General features: G+C 45.2%; 2 protein-coding genes and 1 long non-coding RNA gene across 9 annotated transcripts; 1 reads left to right on the forward strand and 2 right to left on the reverse strand.

The window, feature by feature from the left end:
* Positions 1 to 1324: 1324 nt before the first annotated feature.
* DDT (D-dopachrome tautomerase) lies at positions 1325 to 3831 on the reverse strand. 7 transcript variants are annotated; one of them, XM_040577711.1, is made up of 5 exons: positions 3599 to 3831; positions 2736 to 2857; positions 2014 to 2110; positions 1703 to 1742; positions 1325 to 1592 (listed from the first exon to the last, which is right to left on the reverse strand). In XM_040577711.1, exons 1-5 carry the CDS (start codon positions 3704 to 3706, stop codon positions 1531 to 1533), a joined length of 429 nt encoding a protein of 142 aa, XP_040433645.1. In that variant the 5' UTR covers positions 3707 to 3831; the 3' UTR covers positions 1325 to 1530. The 7 variants fall into 7 exon arrangements, 5 of the variants coding, with proteins under 5 accessions (XP_040433645.1, XP_040433649.1, XP_040433647.1 ...); XR_005825199.1 differs by lacking the exon at positions 1703 to 1742 and adding an exon at positions 3316 to 3491 and having other exon boundaries at positions 1548 to 1592; positions 3599 to 3802; XR_005825200.1 differs by lacking the exon at positions 2014 to 2110 and adding an exon at positions 3316 to 3491 and having other exon boundaries at positions 1577 to 1592; positions 3599 to 3802.
* A 53-nt stretch (positions 3832 to 3884) lies between these two features.
* Positions 3885 to 7086, forward strand: LOC121079880. Its single transcript, XR_005825201.1, has 2 exons — positions 3885 to 3969; positions 4121 to 7086. It is a non-coding gene; the product is annotated as an uncharacterized LOC121079880 (long non-coding RNA).
* On the reverse strand, positions 4992 to 17317 carry LOC121079878 (glutathione S-transferase theta-1). Its single transcript, XM_040577710.1, has 6 exons — positions 17117 to 17317; positions 16947 to 17003; positions 12627 to 12714; positions 10890 to 11040; positions 8339 to 8515; positions 4992 to 7331 (listed from the first exon to the last, which is right to left on the reverse strand). Exons 1-6 carry the CDS (start codon positions 17226 to 17228, stop codon positions 7131 to 7133), a joined length of 786 nt encoding a protein of 261 aa, XP_040433644.1. The 5' UTR covers positions 17229 to 17317; the 3' UTR covers positions 4992 to 7130.
* Positions 17318 to 17400: the final 83 nt, after the last annotated feature.

The raw sequence follows: 17400 nt of genomic DNA on the forward strand, positions 1-17400 counted from the left end.
CTGGGAAGTTACAGATGTCAGTAAAACAGTAAAAGAAACAACTTACTATAGCTGGGAGATTAAATCCAGATGACAGGCAGACTCAATACCATGGAAGCAGAACAATCTGCACATAGCATTCAAAGGAAGGGGATTTTATAACACTATTTTTGAGTGCTAGATAAGAGTGGTGTATCTAATTTACTCTAACCAGCAAACATAAGCAACAGAGATGTAAGAAAATGTTTCCTGCTTCTGGAGGCTTGTTTGCATACTCCAGGCCCACATAACCCCCTTCAGCATATCTTTAAAGCCCTAAAATAATACACTAAGCTAATCTAAAATTAGCTCAGTGTAAGAAAAATAGCCTATCTATTTAGATCAACAAGAACATAAGTATGCTCAGTACCAACAGTTCATGAAAGAAAGCAGCCAGCAGCGAGTTTATATACTATCAGCATCTCATTCTGCACTGACAGGCCCCAGCACCAAAAAAGTATTAAATTGGCTCAGTCCAAGACAAAAAAAAAAAAAAAGTTGTTCCCTTGATCAATATTTTAACTGCTCTCATAAAAAAAATCTCAAAGTCCATGAACCATAAAGTTCTCAAGATGGTTTTTACCCAGCACTTTCACTGCGATCTTACATTATTCCTGGATGTTTTGTCAGACTACTGCTAGAATGCAGCTATGACATGGAAACGGGTTGGAAAGTCACATTTAATCTCTGAGGATCCTTTTATTGAGACATCTTTGCGTGGTGTATTCCTCCAAGCTTTCCCTCTCCTTCTTTATCTCTGGCTGCTCAGTTCCACAATGCTGGGAAAGACAAGTCCCAGGGCAAAAGCTAACGTGGGGCATAGCGGAAGGTGAAAGGAAGGAACAAAGCCTGTGGTAATGCCCAGCAGTGGTCAACACTGCCCAAACAAGCCAAGCTGGGGCACAGGTCAGAACAGGTTTCTGTAGTGGAAACGAAGGCTTTGGCAAGAATTTCTGCTTGATCCTTCAAGGCACAGAAGTACCTCCAGGAAATGAGCAGTTTGCGGATCAGGATTAAAGCTGCATTATTTTCTGCATTTCAGAGTATTCACTTGAAGTTGGTCAGCTCTTTTACACCTCAATAGCAAAGCAAGGGCTGCCCACCTTCTTCCCTGCAACAAAGTACATTTGAGTTACATGTGCATCTCACATTCAGTTCACCTGTTTATTACCTTGTTTCAAAAACATTTAGTTGAAGAGACCTGAGAAAGTGTAGAGACCTGGGCAGCCAAGGCATCTATCTCTAAGCACAGAGAGCTAAGAAAACAAAAGCCACTTTGTAAGCCAATAACTGACACTTATCAAAAGAGGTTCTGATAAATTTTATTAATCAGATGTGTGGGCCCCCCAGTGGCCCTGAATGAGATTTTGCAAACATAGAAGATACTTAAGCTGCATAGGGAATAGCTAACTTCTAATGGTAATTAGAGAGGATATCTTTAACTATCTTGAGACCTCAAGACATAAACAAATAAAATCTAATCGGAATTATGAAGGAATGCAGAAGTACTCTTCAGCCTTGTGTCTCCACGGACCTCCATGCTCTTAGCTCCTCTGTGCCTCCATGTCTGGTACCTGACAAAGTCACAAAGCGGAAGGGAAACTGGTTAAAGTTTTCATTATCAGTGGAAGGCCGAGATAACATTATACATGAAAAGTATAGTGCTTTTGTTTTAATAAAATACCATATATATTCCAGTTATAAAGCAATGGAGCATGCAGGTCCTAAAAAACAAAACACTTCCATTCAGAATGAAGCGTAACAACAGCTGAAGTTGTAAGGGCCCAGGTCCAATAGGCAGAGTGCTGTCACTGTGCTAAGTCACTTGTGTACAGCTGCAGCAGCCCCTCCACAGAGGACAGCGAGCTGAAAACCTCAGCCACAGGGCACAGCAAGGTACTGTATCTTTCCAAAACTCCCTGTAACAGTGGGGTAAGGAAAAGTATTTTGAACAGCTGGGTAAATGACAGGGATTAAAGCTAGCAGTAGCAGAACCTTCAAAATATTTTCCCGTGGCACAATGCAATTCTTCACAAGCAGCTGCCTCCTCTGCACACTGCCATCGCCACACAAACATTCAGCCACGAAAATTCTGTGGACAAATAAAACTTTGTGGGAGCAGTCACTGGCAGCTGGCAATAGTAGACCACAGAGCACAAAATTTGACGTGAGCCTTAAATAAACAATGAAATAAATGCATAAACCTCCCTCCCAGTGATCACATCTCTTTCTAGAAAGGGCTTCTGGGAAGCCCAAAAATAGAAGAACTTGAAGGGATATCCCAGGTCTCCTCAGCCAGCCTGAGAGCCTTCTGCTGCCACAGGGAAACAGAAAGTAGAATCTTTCTGCATTGCAAAGTATGAGGAAATCTGGATAAACTGGAGAACCTCTGCGATTCTCAACACAAGCAGATGTGTTCTGGATTTAAACAAGCTTTGCACTGCTACAAGGAGCTTTGTCTAGGCCTGGTAAGCATGGCTATCACCAGACTGCTAACAGCAAAACCACGGGGTTAGCAACAGGCAGCTGGAGAGCCTTTGGGCTACAAGACAGGCTTGAGATAAAGACCTCAAACTATTCTAATAAAATCACTACAGCTGATTGCACCAGTCTTCAGCTTTGTAGGCATATGCTGCAAAGGCAGGAATGAAAGATGCAGGTGAAAGTGCAGGACTATTAGAGCAATAAGAGGAAACAAGATAGATGGAGCTGGTCACCTCTGGGTTGTCTTCATCATTGCTTCGTTCCCACGGACTGCTTGAGGGATCACAGGAAAGTCATCACTGTCCTGTTCTTGCCGATCTGCCAGGGCTCCAGTGGGTAAAAGCGAATGACAATCCTTATTGGATATAAGAGCAAAAACACATCGGACAAAAAAAATATTATTTTACAGCAAGTTGTTATCCCTGCCCAGATTGCAGCAAGCTAGCAAATCTTCACTAAGCTCCAGCAGGCTCACACTGCAGGGCGTTAATTTAACAGAAGCACAGACAGGCTGCGCGCGGGCAGAGTACAAACAGGTGCCAGAGTTCATCTGCACAAACCCAATTGCAGACTGAACTTCAATGCCGCCTGTACGAGAGACTCGTCCATTTCAGAAGCACCCAAGCATCTCCTAATCCTGCCGGGTGTTTATCCTGACGGAACCCCAGGGGCAGGGGAATATCATTACTCTCCTTGTGGGGACGGGGCAGAGGGGCCGAGCCTCCAGCCCGGCCGGCCGCGGGCCCCGGGGCCCAGAGCGGTCCCCCTGGGCCGGGAAAGCCCGGGGACAGCCCGGGGACAGCCCGCACTCACCTCTCGGTGCTGAGGCCCAGCTCCGCCGTCAGGAAGTCGAAGAAGCGGGCGCTGTGCGCCTGGTTCTGCTGCGCCGAGCCCACCACGCCGATGGAGGAGACGAGCAGCTGGGCGCAGGGCTCGGCCGAGCCCGACACCACCATGGGCAGCCCGCTGCGCACCGTCACGTTCACCCGCTGCCGGCACACGCACGGTCACGGCCACGGTCCTGATCCCGGTGCCGGTCCCGGTGCCAGTCCCGGTGCCGGTCCCGCTCTCGGCCGCCCCCCAGCCCCGCACTCACCTCAGCGGGCTTGCTTAAGATGGCGGCGGTGGCGGCGCACAGCTTCTGCGGCAGCTCCGGCGGCAGCCGCTCAGCCGCCAGGTTGGTGTCCAGCTCCACGAACGGCATGGCCACCGACCGACCCCACAGCGCCGGGAGCCGGGCAAGGGGAACCGGGAACCGGGCACCGGCTCCTCCCCGCCCCCGTCCCGCTCCACCCCGTCCCGCCCCCGGCACTGCAAGAAGTGAGACATGCAGGGAGGTTTCTTGTCTTGTCCCGTATAAATAATCATCGCCCCCACATTCTGCAGTCGGGATTTGAGCTCCGAAGTTGGCAGAAGTGCCCCTGGCAGCAGCATCCCAGCTGCAGCTCAGGCTTCTCACAAGCTGAGGTGCTGTGCGGGGAGGTTCCTTGTGCTGATTTACGGCAAAAAGTTACGAACCACCTTGGCTACAAAGTCATCGTGTGTAAGGTACAGCACTGTGGTGAAGGTTGGCCCTGTATGATGTGATTTTTTATTTTTATTTTTTAATTTTCCACAGTTATTGACGAACCTAATGAAAACTGGTAGAGCTGCTCGCCTTGCTGGGGGAATTGTTTGGCCTTCAGTGCTGCCAGCGAGGACAATACTGGCACGGGGAGCAGTGTGTAAAGCAGCCAGCAGGAAGGCTGGAATCGGATTTCCAGGAGAGACTGACTGCAAAAAGAGACAGGACGGAGAGGGGGCATGGCAGCTGGCAGGGGATGGCTGCTGGCTGCGCTGAGCGGTGGCACAGAAGCTCCCCTCAAACCCAGAAGAAATAACCCAGAAAAGCTGTTAGATTTCAGGGTAAATTTACAGAAAGATATAATCTTGTAATTAAGGGATGATCTTGAGCTGCAATAACCATGAATTCACACAGTGTTACTGCCTACATGGTATTTTTCCACACAGTAATTACTTTTCTGTAATAATTCTGTTTTCTGCCAGGGGTAAGGAAACCACTGCTGTCATTGCTGCATAGCAGAGATGCAGTGAGGAAGATTTTACGACTTGCCCACTCAGAAGCCCTAGGAGACTGTACTGAACTCTCTCCAGGGCACTCACTATCACCATCAGGGCAAGACAAACGAATTTGTCACCAAAACCAAGACACTGGGGGTGTCCAGGCACCTTGCAAACCCCAGGCCCAAGCCCACTGCCTGGCTGCAGGGAATCATTGACCCATTGTAAGATGCCCTTTAGGATCCATTTTTCTATTTCTCATTCCTTTAAATATTAAAAAAAATCTCTTCCAAATAAATTCCAAGGCCAAAAAAAAACCCACCACTACACCACCAAAACAAAAGCAAGAGACCAGCATGTCAGAAGGCCTCCCAAGAAAAAACAAGCAAAAGAAATTTAAGTATCAGAAGTCAGCAACTACAACAGGATGAGGGTCTGCTACAACCATTTTTAATGATATGCTTTGTCCTTTGCTCTTGATGAGCAATGTGAGTGGCAAATTGTCCGTGGCCTCAGGGCACAACCCAGAATCCCAGAGTTTTTATTAAACTAAAGACATTTGTTTTATTGTTTCTGTCTTGGAGCAGATGACTGAAAAGTTTGCAGGGTGATAAACCAAGAGGGATGACAGCACAGCAGCAAGTAGTCTCCATCCTGCTCAGCCTTTGGAAAATCCTGTTGTTTTTCTTTCCACTTGTAGACATCTGTATGTGTCATCACTTAGAAATTCCACTCTCAAAGTTCAAAAGTCAACCACTTCCCATTTAAAATTTAACTCAGTTATAGACAATATTTGTGAATAAAACATAAGTTAAAACATATTATTCAGCCAATGTTTGGGAAAGTGAGAATAAATGCATGCCTGTTTCTAATGTTTTTGGTTCATGAAAAGAGAGACTTCAGTCAGTTCTCTTGTTCTTATAGAGAACATCATCACAAAATGAAATTTTCTGCTAGTGAAAGCTCAAATATGTAACAGAATTCTCTTTCCAGTTGGAAATTTGAAGATGTCCCTCGGCTCTGGACTAAATCCATATAATCCAGAACTGAAACCTTATAGAAAAACATCACCAAAACATATCAGGTTGTAGAGAACTCAGCAGATATGTGACTAGCCAAGACATGTTAGTATTGGAAAGAAAAGAAGCTATTCTGTTACTGAGAGAAGCAGTTCCCAAATTATTTACTCATTTTGTCTTCATTCCTTCCAGAAAGAGCTCTTGGGCAAAGATTTCAGGGTAAGGTTCAAGAGCAGCAGCTATTTGTGAATGGAAGTATGCGGAGATATTCCACCAGTTTTTGCATCCTTCACTACTTGTTACTTTCAACTGAAGACACTAGAAATTGTTATTTTACTTAAATTGTGCTGCAATACAAAAGATTTTTATATTTGAGCTACAACTAATCTGAAGTAAACGCAGCCAAGAAAAAGAGCCCTGAAGCTCCAAAACAACTCTCTGCCCTATATTATTGTGATGCATACGTTGCTCAATGCCACAAAATCTTATTACTTCAGCTTGCACAGGGTGACTTGGTGAACTTCCATCCAAAACAATCTCAGAAGAGCATGTCTGGATTTATTCCTCCTCTCCATTTTCTAGGAGGAATGTGGATTGCTATTGCACTATTACCACAGGAAAAGACAAACAACAACAAACAACAAAACAAACAAAAATTGATTGCAGTCATGTTCTCTTTCAAAAAATGAAAGAATGTGAATGCATTCTTTCAGTGTATTTCCTATATAATACCAACAGAGTATTTAGGTAGGCAGTTATTTGAAGGCTGTGGCCACCCTCAGCTTTTTGAGGTTGCTTGGTCTTTACTATACAGATCTCCCAAGAATTGCCCTGCCACACATGTACTGACAGACCTAGCACCTACAAAACCCAACTTTCAGAATTGGAGATTTGTGGTTAAACTAAAGAATTACAAAGATTCACAGTTATAGATGAATATGAATAAACTTCTCATAGGATCCTAAAGGCAAACAGAAGTATGGAATGTACATGGGTGGCCAAGCAACATGCTCCAGCAATAAGAAACTTTCCAAGAAAAATTTGATGTCTTTTTTCATTTTTGTGACTACCTGTAGTTTTGTCCAGGCAGAGACACACGCTGGGAAAGCGAGGATCAGGTACGCTTTGCAGTGCTTGCCACTTAGCTGCAAATGTTACAAATACATGAAAACAATGATCCTCATCCTGTACAGTTCTCTGATGCTCCAGTTTGCAGGCTGGCTTAAATTTTGTCAGAAAACACCATTCATATCTCCACCATCTCTGAGAAGACTGACACTAAAATACAACCTAGATGCACATACTAAGTGACCCATAGGGCCTCAGCCTTTTGTACAAATTTAATGTTTCACGTCTTAAAACTTCCCCAGCCACCACCCCCAAAGATGCAGGGAAGTCTTGGTGAAGTAGCAGAGGACACCCTGCAATTTCTGTGTAAGAATTACAGTGCTCTTTCCAGTTACATGTAGAGCTGGATATCAGAGAAGTTTGCTTTTTTTTTTTTTTTTTTAAAAAAAAGGGGCAGGAAAAATGGTAACATAGGTTAATTCATTTCAACATCTTCATCAACATCGGCGCCAGATGCTCTTTCAGCTGTGGATCAATTTGAATGTTGCTCAGTTCTTTGATATTCAGGATCATCTCATGGGCTTGGAAGAAAAGCTCTTTCCCCACAGCTTCCTCCACCCGCCTGCGCCACTCCATCAGTCTAGGTCTGTCTTCAAAGACGTCACAACCAACACCAACAGGCTGCAGAAAGTGAGAGAGAACAACGGTGAGGCACTGGGCAACCCCCTCTTTGCCAAGACAACAGGCACCAAAAATGTACCTGCAGGTACAGGCAGGGGAAAAACAGGGGAGGAGCTCATGGAAGAGCATGAACAAGGAGGGAAATCTCCACTAGTCCAGTGAATCTATCTAGGGGGCACAGACGCAAGTCTGTATTTTAAAGGCCGTTCATAAATCAATTCTTGAGTGCAGGAACAGCTGTTAGAGAGTAACAGAGAAAACTACCACATACTGCCACTTACTGAGATTAAGCTACAGAATCAAGGATGTGGTGGCCTGACAGTTCCAGGGACGACCGCAGTCTACTGTAAGGTCTGCTGTATTACTAATTGAACAGATGTCTTAGCTGACATAATCTACTGCCTTCCATTTTCTGCCTGTGCCACATGCAGAAACACAGTGTTGTAGAGAAGCAGAACGTGTTATTTTTCAGTCTCTGGGATACAGAACTAGGAGAAGGAATTGCCTCTGGATTGCAGGACACAAGCCGTGATGGCCTGGGAAAGAACAAGGAGTTTGTAACAGACTTAATTTGATTGCCTCTGTCTGAGGTTCAGTCTTGCATCTTCCAGACATGGCATGGGCAAGTACCATTAAAAGGATATTTTTGTATGATAAAAATATTTTAAAATAATTTTCTTACTCATCAGACCTGCCTGCTATTGCTTCTTACTTGCTTTATTTATTATCTTTTTCTCTGGGGGTTAAAAATAAAATCAGGATAAAGGATGAAGTATTGCTAGAGAACAGAAACAAAAGAGATCAGTTGCAGCCAGCTTTTTAAATAAAAAAATAAAAAGCAACTGATTTTCTGAACCCACTCCTGTCTTCTCTTCATTGTCTTGGTTCTGCTGAGATATGCCCTTACTCCTCTTTCTAATGAAGTGTTACCACATGCTGCATCCCTCCCTGCCCAGCAGCATGCTCTCCCTTGTGCTGAGACTTCATTACCACAGTCCAGAACTCACTTGCATCAACTCCACAATGGCCACAAGATCTGCCAGAGAGATCTCATTCCCGATGATAAAAGCCTTGTCCTGCAGAAACCTCTCCTCAAATTGCTTCAGGGAAGTGGAGAGCCCCTCCATAACCTCCTGGAGCTTCTCTGAGGGCAGTGGCTGCCCTGTGAAGAGAGGAATCAGCACCTGAGGAAAGAATGCATGTAGAGTACAGTCGTCTGTCTTCTCACGGATTTAGTGGTAGTCATTTAAGTTACACCCTGTGAGGTACTCATGACTGTCAGTGATCTTAGGGAGGATGATTTTAGAGCTTCATATACTGCTGTAGTTTCAAGTAGCTCACAGGCAGGGAGCACAGAGTCTAAAGTGACTGATCTGCAGTGAGAGTGACCTCCAGCTAACAAGCACCAAGACACAGAAAGAAACCAAGGATTCCGTGTTTTGTGCCTGGCATTGTGCCTTCCCACTCCCCCTGAGTGGGTACAAAAGAAAAATGGGCAACAGCTTCCAGGAAGACAGATCTCTGCAGCAGTCACCGCTGCTAAGTCCCCGGTTTCAACAGTCTAAGACTGGTGAGCAGGCTGCAGGCCCATCAGCCACCCCTGGTGTCCACCCTGCCATGTAACTGCCCGCTGGAGGCAGGCAGCTGCCAGTCCTGTCAGGTCACCACAGGAAGGCACAGCTGTGGCTGTGGCAGGGAGCATAGGGGGCAGTGGAACGCATCAGCCCTGGCTGGAGAGGCAGGAAATGTTTTCCTCTGCGTGACAGCAACGAGCAAGGCGGAGAGTGAGTAAATGTCATTATTACGCCACCCTTTCTGTGGTCTTCCAAGCACCATTCCTTAGACCACTAGAAATGTTTCCATAGAAATCATAAGTGTGGTCCTTGTCTTCATGGGCTTGCTGGCACAGGGTGCAGTAGCCTTTCAATGAGGTTTGTCACCGTTCACAGAGGTGTACGCACCATCAGAACCCGCAGTATTTCACAATGATGCTGCCTCCACCTACCATGGCTAAAGAGATATAGTTTACTTAGAGAAAAAATTAAAGATGTAAATTTCCACCAGTGGGAGTGGATTGACTTTCTACTTACTGCTAGTATATTCAACAACTCATGTTGTGATTGCTTAATCCAAGCCAGGATTTTTGCCAAATACATTTAGAATCTATTTCATCAGAAAATTCAGGGCCAGTTCTCTTCCTAAGTGTTTCCAATTATGAATGATGGGATCTCTGGGTACAGTCGTTTGAAACGGCTTTTCCTTTTCTGTATCTTAGGGCAGTTTATCTTCTCACACAACTAGCTAATGTATCTTCTGTTAGACAGTGGCTTAATATGTTTCCCTCTTTTCATTTATTCTGAGGACTTTTCTGGGTTACCTAATCATCAGCAACGAGCTGGATTTCTTTCTCTTGGAGCAGCGCAATAACAGCCTGTAGAGACCAGAAGAAACTGCTCTTTGTACAAATCTGACTCATATTCGTGTTGCTTCTCTGGTCTCTCTAGCCAAAAATTCAAATGTCAATAAATCAAAAAGCTAACTGAGTCCTGACATGCTTCGTTAGGCATAAACAAGGGCAAAACTTTACACAGGAAGAGTGAAGTTCTTACCTGTTTACTGGCAACTTTTACGTCATCTGAAATTCCCTATTATAGCTGTACTTGTAGGGCTATATTTGTATCTGGGCTTCTATAAAGAGTTGCATTAGTTTTTTGGTGAGTTGATTGGAAACAGGTGAACAGCCTCAGTGTAATTATTTTTTTTTTGCCTCAAGGTGATTCTGTTAATTTTGCCTAAATGTAAATTGATTTGACCACACTGAATAAAGAAATACTCTCTGTATCTCTATTCTACCTGTTGCTGAACTTATTTCAGGGTAGTATGTAAGTGTGCTGGAAGGAGAAGTCTCCTGGATTTCCACCCTCATGGGGCTGCAGGGACTCAATGTGTGAAGAATGCAAGCCTTTCAGTTTCCAGCAACAACGCATGTACTTGCCAAAGAAGCAAAACTTGTGTGTGCGTACTCTGCACAGCTGCATAGGGAGGGGAAGGCCCTTAGAGGCAATACCCAATCTGTTATATATTTGTTCATAAATCCAGGCAATAAAAGTCTGTTGGCCTTCAAGACCTTCTGTATCAGTACTACTTTTAGGCATTGGAATGGGCTGCCCAGGGAAGTGGTTGAGTCACCATCCCTGGACGTCTTTAAAAGATGTTTAGATTTAGAGCTTAGTGATATGGTTTAGTGGAGGACTTGTTAGTCAGAGGTTGGACTCGGTGATCTTGGAGGTCTCTTCCGACCTAGATGATTCTGTGATTCTGTGATACTTTAAGGAAAAAAACAAAAAAAAAAAAGAAAACAACAAATCGACCAGAGCTGCTTTTGCCAGATCCTGATGTCAAGCAACTAGGCACAGCTCCCTGTCTGCCAGCTCCTTTCAGCTAGGAATGGCCTGGGTTTGTTATTTGATTCTGACAAACTCCCTCCATATTGGGCCTCTTCAGTATTTGGCCAGGAAAACATTGCTTTACTCTAATTTTAATACTCAGTCTCCTTACCTTGATCCACATGGTCTTAGGAGCATTAGCCCGGATGTTAGCATGATGCCATGAGAGGTATTCATCTACCTGGGCCCGTTTTTGTATGTCTGATGGGTACCAGTGGTCAGGAGTGTTGTACTTTCGACTTAGATACAGCAGAATGGCAGTGCTGCTCAGACATTAACAAGAGACAAGAAAGGGGTCAGGGAGTTAAGATGCAGAATGCTTTCACTTCAGTTCCCTCTCCTACCCCTTCTGAACTTCCTGAACACTAAAAAGCATTCAGATCCAGGGTTCTGACAGAGCCTAGGGGCCATATATAGGCACCTAATTCATGTTGACATTAGAGATGGAACTTAATCACCTTAGTCCCCCTGAAAACTTTAACCTGCTGGAAAATCACAGCACTGATAGAAGTGCATTGTACTGCTGGACAGTAGTGGGGTAAACAGACAAAAAACCTCCATAATCATCTATCAGCAATGTTAACCCCATTTCTCTGACTTTTGCTCAATGTTTATGTGCCTGTGTACTAAACGAAACCTTCTAATGAATTATGTCGCCTTTTGATCAGATCTATGTCTTTCTAGCCTGCACCTTTCATTGAAGCCAGTGGAAGTCCTAGTAGGGAGAGCCTACAGAATTTTCTTGTGTTTGTCCACATGTTTATACTTCCACTAATTAGCAGGAAAAGTCAGATGGAAAAAAAATATTAGTCATCTGCAACGAGTAGGCTGTTACTACAAAGAGATGCCATAGATAACCCTGTGCTGACAAAAAGAAAGAAAATGCAGACCCTCTGACTATGCTGATACTACCATAATTGAATTATTATAGTGTTATGACACTATTAACAAGTCTCATTAACTTTACATTATGAAAGCTAAATTTCATCTCTGTAGGTGTTAATTTGTTGTTATGACTAAATGAGGTAAACAAAAGTAGCTCCTTAGTTTTTTTTCTAGTGTAAAAGGGATTTCATTCAATTTCAAACAATTCTCAGAAATGTTTATGATCCTATTTTGAGATAAGTGCATTCAGAAGATCAACAAGTTAAGTCAACTGATTTGTTTACACTATGAAAGGTAATTCAAACAGAAAATGGAAACAGAGTAAATGAGGTTATAGTATTACAAATGACTAAGATGTTATAAGGTATGAAACTTTGCAGAGACTTTTTCAATCTTTGCAGTTCTCTTTTGAAGGCAAATACATTTGAAATATAAAAATATCATCATAATTATATTTTCATCACTTTTTGGAACTAGATGTGAGTTCATAACATATTAACCTCTTCAGATTGAGAAGCAAGGCATGTGATGGAGGAAAGGAGCACTTATAATGTCATCTTAGGCAGAAAATGCTTGATTCTTCATAAAAAGACTTAAAGACATAAAGGCTAGTTGATAATCTATAATTACAGAAGTTCCTGCTAAAGGAGCACCTTTCTAATGACTCCAAGTTGTTTATCTCCAAGTACGGATCATGTCTACCTGAAATAATGCATAGCTTTAACTGTTTAGCTTAACACTGCATATTGATATATATATATATATACACATATATATATATACATATAAATATAATTTATTTTCTCTTCAGGAACAAAGGACCTAAAATGCCAAAGCAGATCAATAATCTGTCCCATTCATAAATGGCCAGTTTTGTGATCCTTAGTCATTCAGAGGGAATGACACCTCCTGAACACCGTATGTCTTACTGGTGCCCAGGGAGGTCTGAGGACTGAGCTCTTACCATTCTGCTAGGGTGAAATCTCCATCCTTTAGTGCTGGTACTTTCTTCAAGAGGCTGATTTTGCTAGCCCCTTCACTATTTGATGGCCCTAAGAACACGAACAGACAAGTCAGAGGTTAGAAGAGTAACAGCCAGTGAATGATTAATGAAATACGTGTATCCAGCTGGAAAATTAGTGAACTCTGCTAGGTTTTTCCTATATGAGCATATTAAGCAATTAAAAGGTAATGGAAATGAAGAGTGACTGTAAAAGCCATCTACAGCCTGCAGTCTGCTCAGGCCTGTCACATGGCATGGAGCAGTTCACATTTTTATACAGGAATTAAGTTGCTTGACTCTGGTACCAGCATCTCCTGCCAAAGATACTGAAAAAATCATTCCCTAAGAGGCATTTAAATACCATGATGACGATACTGGTTTTGAAAACACTAACTTGACTTGAGAACAGTGTCCTATGGTTAGAGATAGGGGGAAAAAGATGTAAGGTAGGATGTAAGTTAGACAAGTGAGCAGCTGAAAAACACTTAATATTTGCAAACAAAGCAGGGACTGGAAAAGTTGAGTTTGCACGCAGAGCATCCTGACGAGGTTAGATGGTTTCTACTCCTGCTCCTCTTCCAGCAGACAACACCAAACCAAGTTTGTTTTCTTCCAGATTGTAACGTGGCTGACTCAAGCTAGGATGTAGTCATGATGGAAAGCAACTTAAGAGCTTTGGGCCCACAGAGATCACTGCAGTGGTTAATTAATCAAAGAGAACCCGGGTAGCTTATAAGACACACAGAGCAAAATCTTTCCCTTGTTTGTTTGTGGCTCAAGAGCAGGGGGAACTGAGCGTTTCCAAAGAAAGCAAATGTTGATCCCTCAGCACACACACAGCAGAGGATGTTTCCAGGGTTCTTGCTGAAATGGGAAAAACATGAATGTCAGCAGTACAACAGTGGATTCACAAAGCAACTCATTCTGCCACAGTGGACATTCACTAGGGGCAGGGCAACTCAAACACCTCTGTCCTGCATCACTCGCAGCTCTGGGTCAGCATTTCAACCTACCTTTGTCAGGAAAACATAAGTGGAAGAAGCTATCCCATAAAAGAGTTTAAACTCCACAGTTACTTGGAGTTTGGAGGCATTAATCGCTGGCTAATATCTAATCAAGTTTTCAATTTCTCACTGAAGGCGCTGAACTTGCAAGTCAGCAGTTAAATGCCAGGGAATTGTACAAAAGTCCAGGAAAGAGTACAAAATAAAAGGTTTGAGAAGTTTGTTTACTTTGCTTGGTTTAAATGCTCTCTATAAGGAGACATGATATTCCAGGGTGCGAAGCCTGATCAAATCAAATCAGCACGACCAGCAGGAAGTCTTATACAAAAATACCTTTGTTAAAAAAAAAAAAAAGTACTGTTAACTAACAGACAATGATCTACATCTCCAAGAACTATTTGCTGCCATACAGGAGGTGGCGGCAGTGTCTGCTTTAATGGACGAAAGTGCAGCACGGAATAGTCTCCAAGCAATAAAAACAGTCTTTGGACTATCAAATTTATTTACAGTTGGCTGTGGGAAGGCATTGGAGAAAGCAAAGTTGCTGCATTACAAAATACAGAATGCACAAAGGTCTCTGACTACTTTCCCAATATTGATTTCACACGAGAAAATTCAAGCAGAGCAAACATTACCACCCTATTCTTGTTTCTAGCTGACCAGCCTCTACCTTGTTTCTTCTTTGGGAAGCGTGTCTTTAAATTCCAGCGTAAGTAGCTTCATTGGAGACTGAGGTTCACACCCATCCACTGTCTGAGGGGATACAGATGCCCATCTCCTGTCTCACTGGGAAGTGTCTCTAACCACCTACAGTGACCATGCCCTCCCGCTTTTCTAGGCAAGATGCAGAGCAGAACCAGGCAGCAGCGTCAGGAAAGGCAGGAAGAAAGGGTTTCTTAAGAATTAGAGACAAATGGAAAGTGTGAGGTAACAAGCCTATTATCTGAGAAACCTGAACATCCAAAACCAAAAAAACAAAAAACCACCCTTAACAGAACATCAAGCCAGCAGACAAAGTACAAGTACAAGGTGCCTTATTTCTATGATTTATATTAAAAAGACTGCAAGGCAGATTTGTGTAAACCTCTTGCCAGCCAAGGAGTTGCTCTGGGAAAGTGTTTGGACCCGTGCATTTAGAGGGCTCCAGAGGCCAGTGGTCATCACACTCAGCTTGGGCTAGATCTGTAGAATTCAGGTGGTCTTTGGAAAAAATGCAGCAGAAAGTTGCAAGTCAATAACACCTGCAGCTAATGAGCAGCCTATTCTTAGACCTAGCTGCTTGGTTGTTACAACCTACTGCATGTGTTTATCATCTAAGGTATTGAACAACTGAAAAGCAAGGATATGAGAAGTAAGCAGTGGGTAAAGGCAGCCTGAATCAGATTTCAGCCTGCTTTCATAGTGTATCAGTCTCAGCAGGAATACTGAATACACATTCCTCATGGGACTGACATGTCACTACAGCAGGCTGGACTGTAGGTCAGTGTCTGTTACACAGACTGCACCAGAGCCCAGAGACAGCATCGTATTTGTTTTGGCTCATCCAGACACAAAAGACCTGTGCCAAGACTCTGACACTGAGCTGCAAACTGATAAAGGCCTTGGTATGAACACTAATTCCAGGTTGCTTCAGTGGGACTGGCTGTTTATTGCATTAGAATAGAGACCAGTATTTGTATTTGCAGTTTAGCGGAGTTTAAGACTGTGCCTCTCTCCCAGCAAGCAGAGTTAGACTTATTGTTCAGTTACTATGTAGCCCATCTTTATCAGTCCTGTGATGTTCACTTGACTTATGGTGCTGTTTAGCATCGGTTGCATCCGTCGTAATTAGTTCTCGATGTCCCACAAGGGTGCGGGACACTCACTGTGTGTACTGCTGGGCTTTGAGGAATTTAATAAGCAGATTGTACACTGTCAAAAAGCAGGGCAGGCTGCACACAAGAAAGATTCTTAGTGTAGGGAAGATTCACTGGTGGTAAAAAGAGAAATGGACACGGCTCTACAAAAGAAATAAGAAAACACACAAACAAACAAAAAACATTGGTTGATTTGCCAATTGTGTCCCTGCCAAATCATCTCCTCAGCCAAGGATTTCCAAGTACTATGCTTTGCCTTAGGCAAAGAAGTAGGAAACAATTTACTCAGAAAATACAATATGCAAATGTTCAATAGTCATCTTATACAGCTGGACGAGTCTGAACAGCTGAAAATTTCTGCTAAGTACACCATACCCAGAGCAGTCCTCGGCTGTCACTGTGACTAATTTGCTAGAAATGGCTGGAGGAACATTCCTCGGGGATCCACAAAAATAGACGCAGCATGGCTATGAGACAGCTCTGGGAATAAGAGCTCCATGGTCAAACCACTGTATTCAGGTGGGTCTGCAGGGCGCGTGTTGGAAATCTCCCAGTTACCTGATGAGCTAGTCCTTCCCCTGCAGTGGGCAAAGCTGAGCTTCCAGGGGCTGGGAGCAGGTTCAGCTCTGCTGCGGTCTTGCCAGGCTCGACCCTGCTTTATAGCTCCCGAAGCAGGATGGGACCCTGTCTCGAAAGGCCACCAGGGTACGACCCCATGGAAGTCTCTGAGCTCTGCATCCCCACGCTCCTCTCATAAGCAGGTGATCTCCTGCTCCCACTAGCTCCAGCATTTTGCTCGCTTCCAGATTTCAAGCGTTTCCTCCTGCTGCTGTTGAATGTCCCCAAGCAAACACTGACAGTGCCGTACCCCCTTAGCAGGGAGAGGACTGTTGCATTTCCATCTGGAGCAGACTAAACGCCCCTATGGGAACAGCTCAAAACGATTCAATCCCTGGGCAAGTCCCAGCAAAGCAGCAGCTCGGGATGTAGCTGTGACAGGAGGTCAGCGTGGCGCTGATCCCACAGCTGAGTGGTTCAGGGTGAAACCCTCGTGCCTCCTCACTCAGAGAGGTGAAAGATCTCCTCGAACAGCAGCGAGACGAAGGCACCCGCTGCTCACAGTGATGTGTGACGGGGCAGCGGCCCTTCTTGCTCTGGTGGCCGCACGCTGGGCCCGGAGCCGGGGGGCTGCCAGCACCCGTCCCCCACCGCCCCAGGGTGCCCCCACCGCCTGGGGCCTGCTGTCAGGAGATTGTGTTACGGCCTGGGCTGCTGCCAGCCGGGCCAGGGCACAGCCTGTTCCTACCAGGCAGGCAGGCCAGGCAGCACCGCCGGGACCCCTCCAGCCTCGAGCCCTCCGGCCAGGCAGGAGAGCTGTGACAGGAATAACGGCCCCTGGGGGAGCAGTGGGGGAGCCTCACCTGTGCGGGGCTGCTCCGCGCTGCTCGCCGCCGCCGGCTTCTTCCCCAGCACCGAGTCTGCCAAAGAGCCGAGAGAGGGGCGCTGAGTTTCGGGGGGGGACAGACCCCTCGCACCCCGGCCCCGCCGCCCGCCCACCATCCCCCGGGCAGCTCCCCTGTGCCCGTCCCACCTTTGAAGAGCTCCACGTGCTTGAACTCGAAGGGGATGTTGTTGGTGCGGGCGAAGATGTAGATGGAGCGGCAGGGCTGCGACAGCAGGTCCAGGTACAGCTCCAGCCCCATGCTGCCGCCGCTGTTTGCCGCTGCTGCCACCGCCGCCGGCTCTGGCGACGGCTGCCCAGAGCCGCCCCGCTCGGGCAGGCGGGGGTTGAACCGTGCCTGGGCGGGCGGTGCCCTCCCCGTGGGCCCGGCCGGGCGGGGACGCGCCCTCCGCGGGCGGCGGCGGCGCTGAGGG

The sequence above is a fragment of the Cygnus olor genome, chromosome 17 (assembly GCF_009769625.2).
Source record: "Cygnus olor isolate bCygOlo1 chromosome 17, bCygOlo1.pri.v2, whole genome shotgun sequence".
In the NCBI taxonomy this organism is placed as follows: Eukaryota; Metazoa; Chordata; class Aves; order Anseriformes; family Anatidae; genus Cygnus; species Cygnus olor.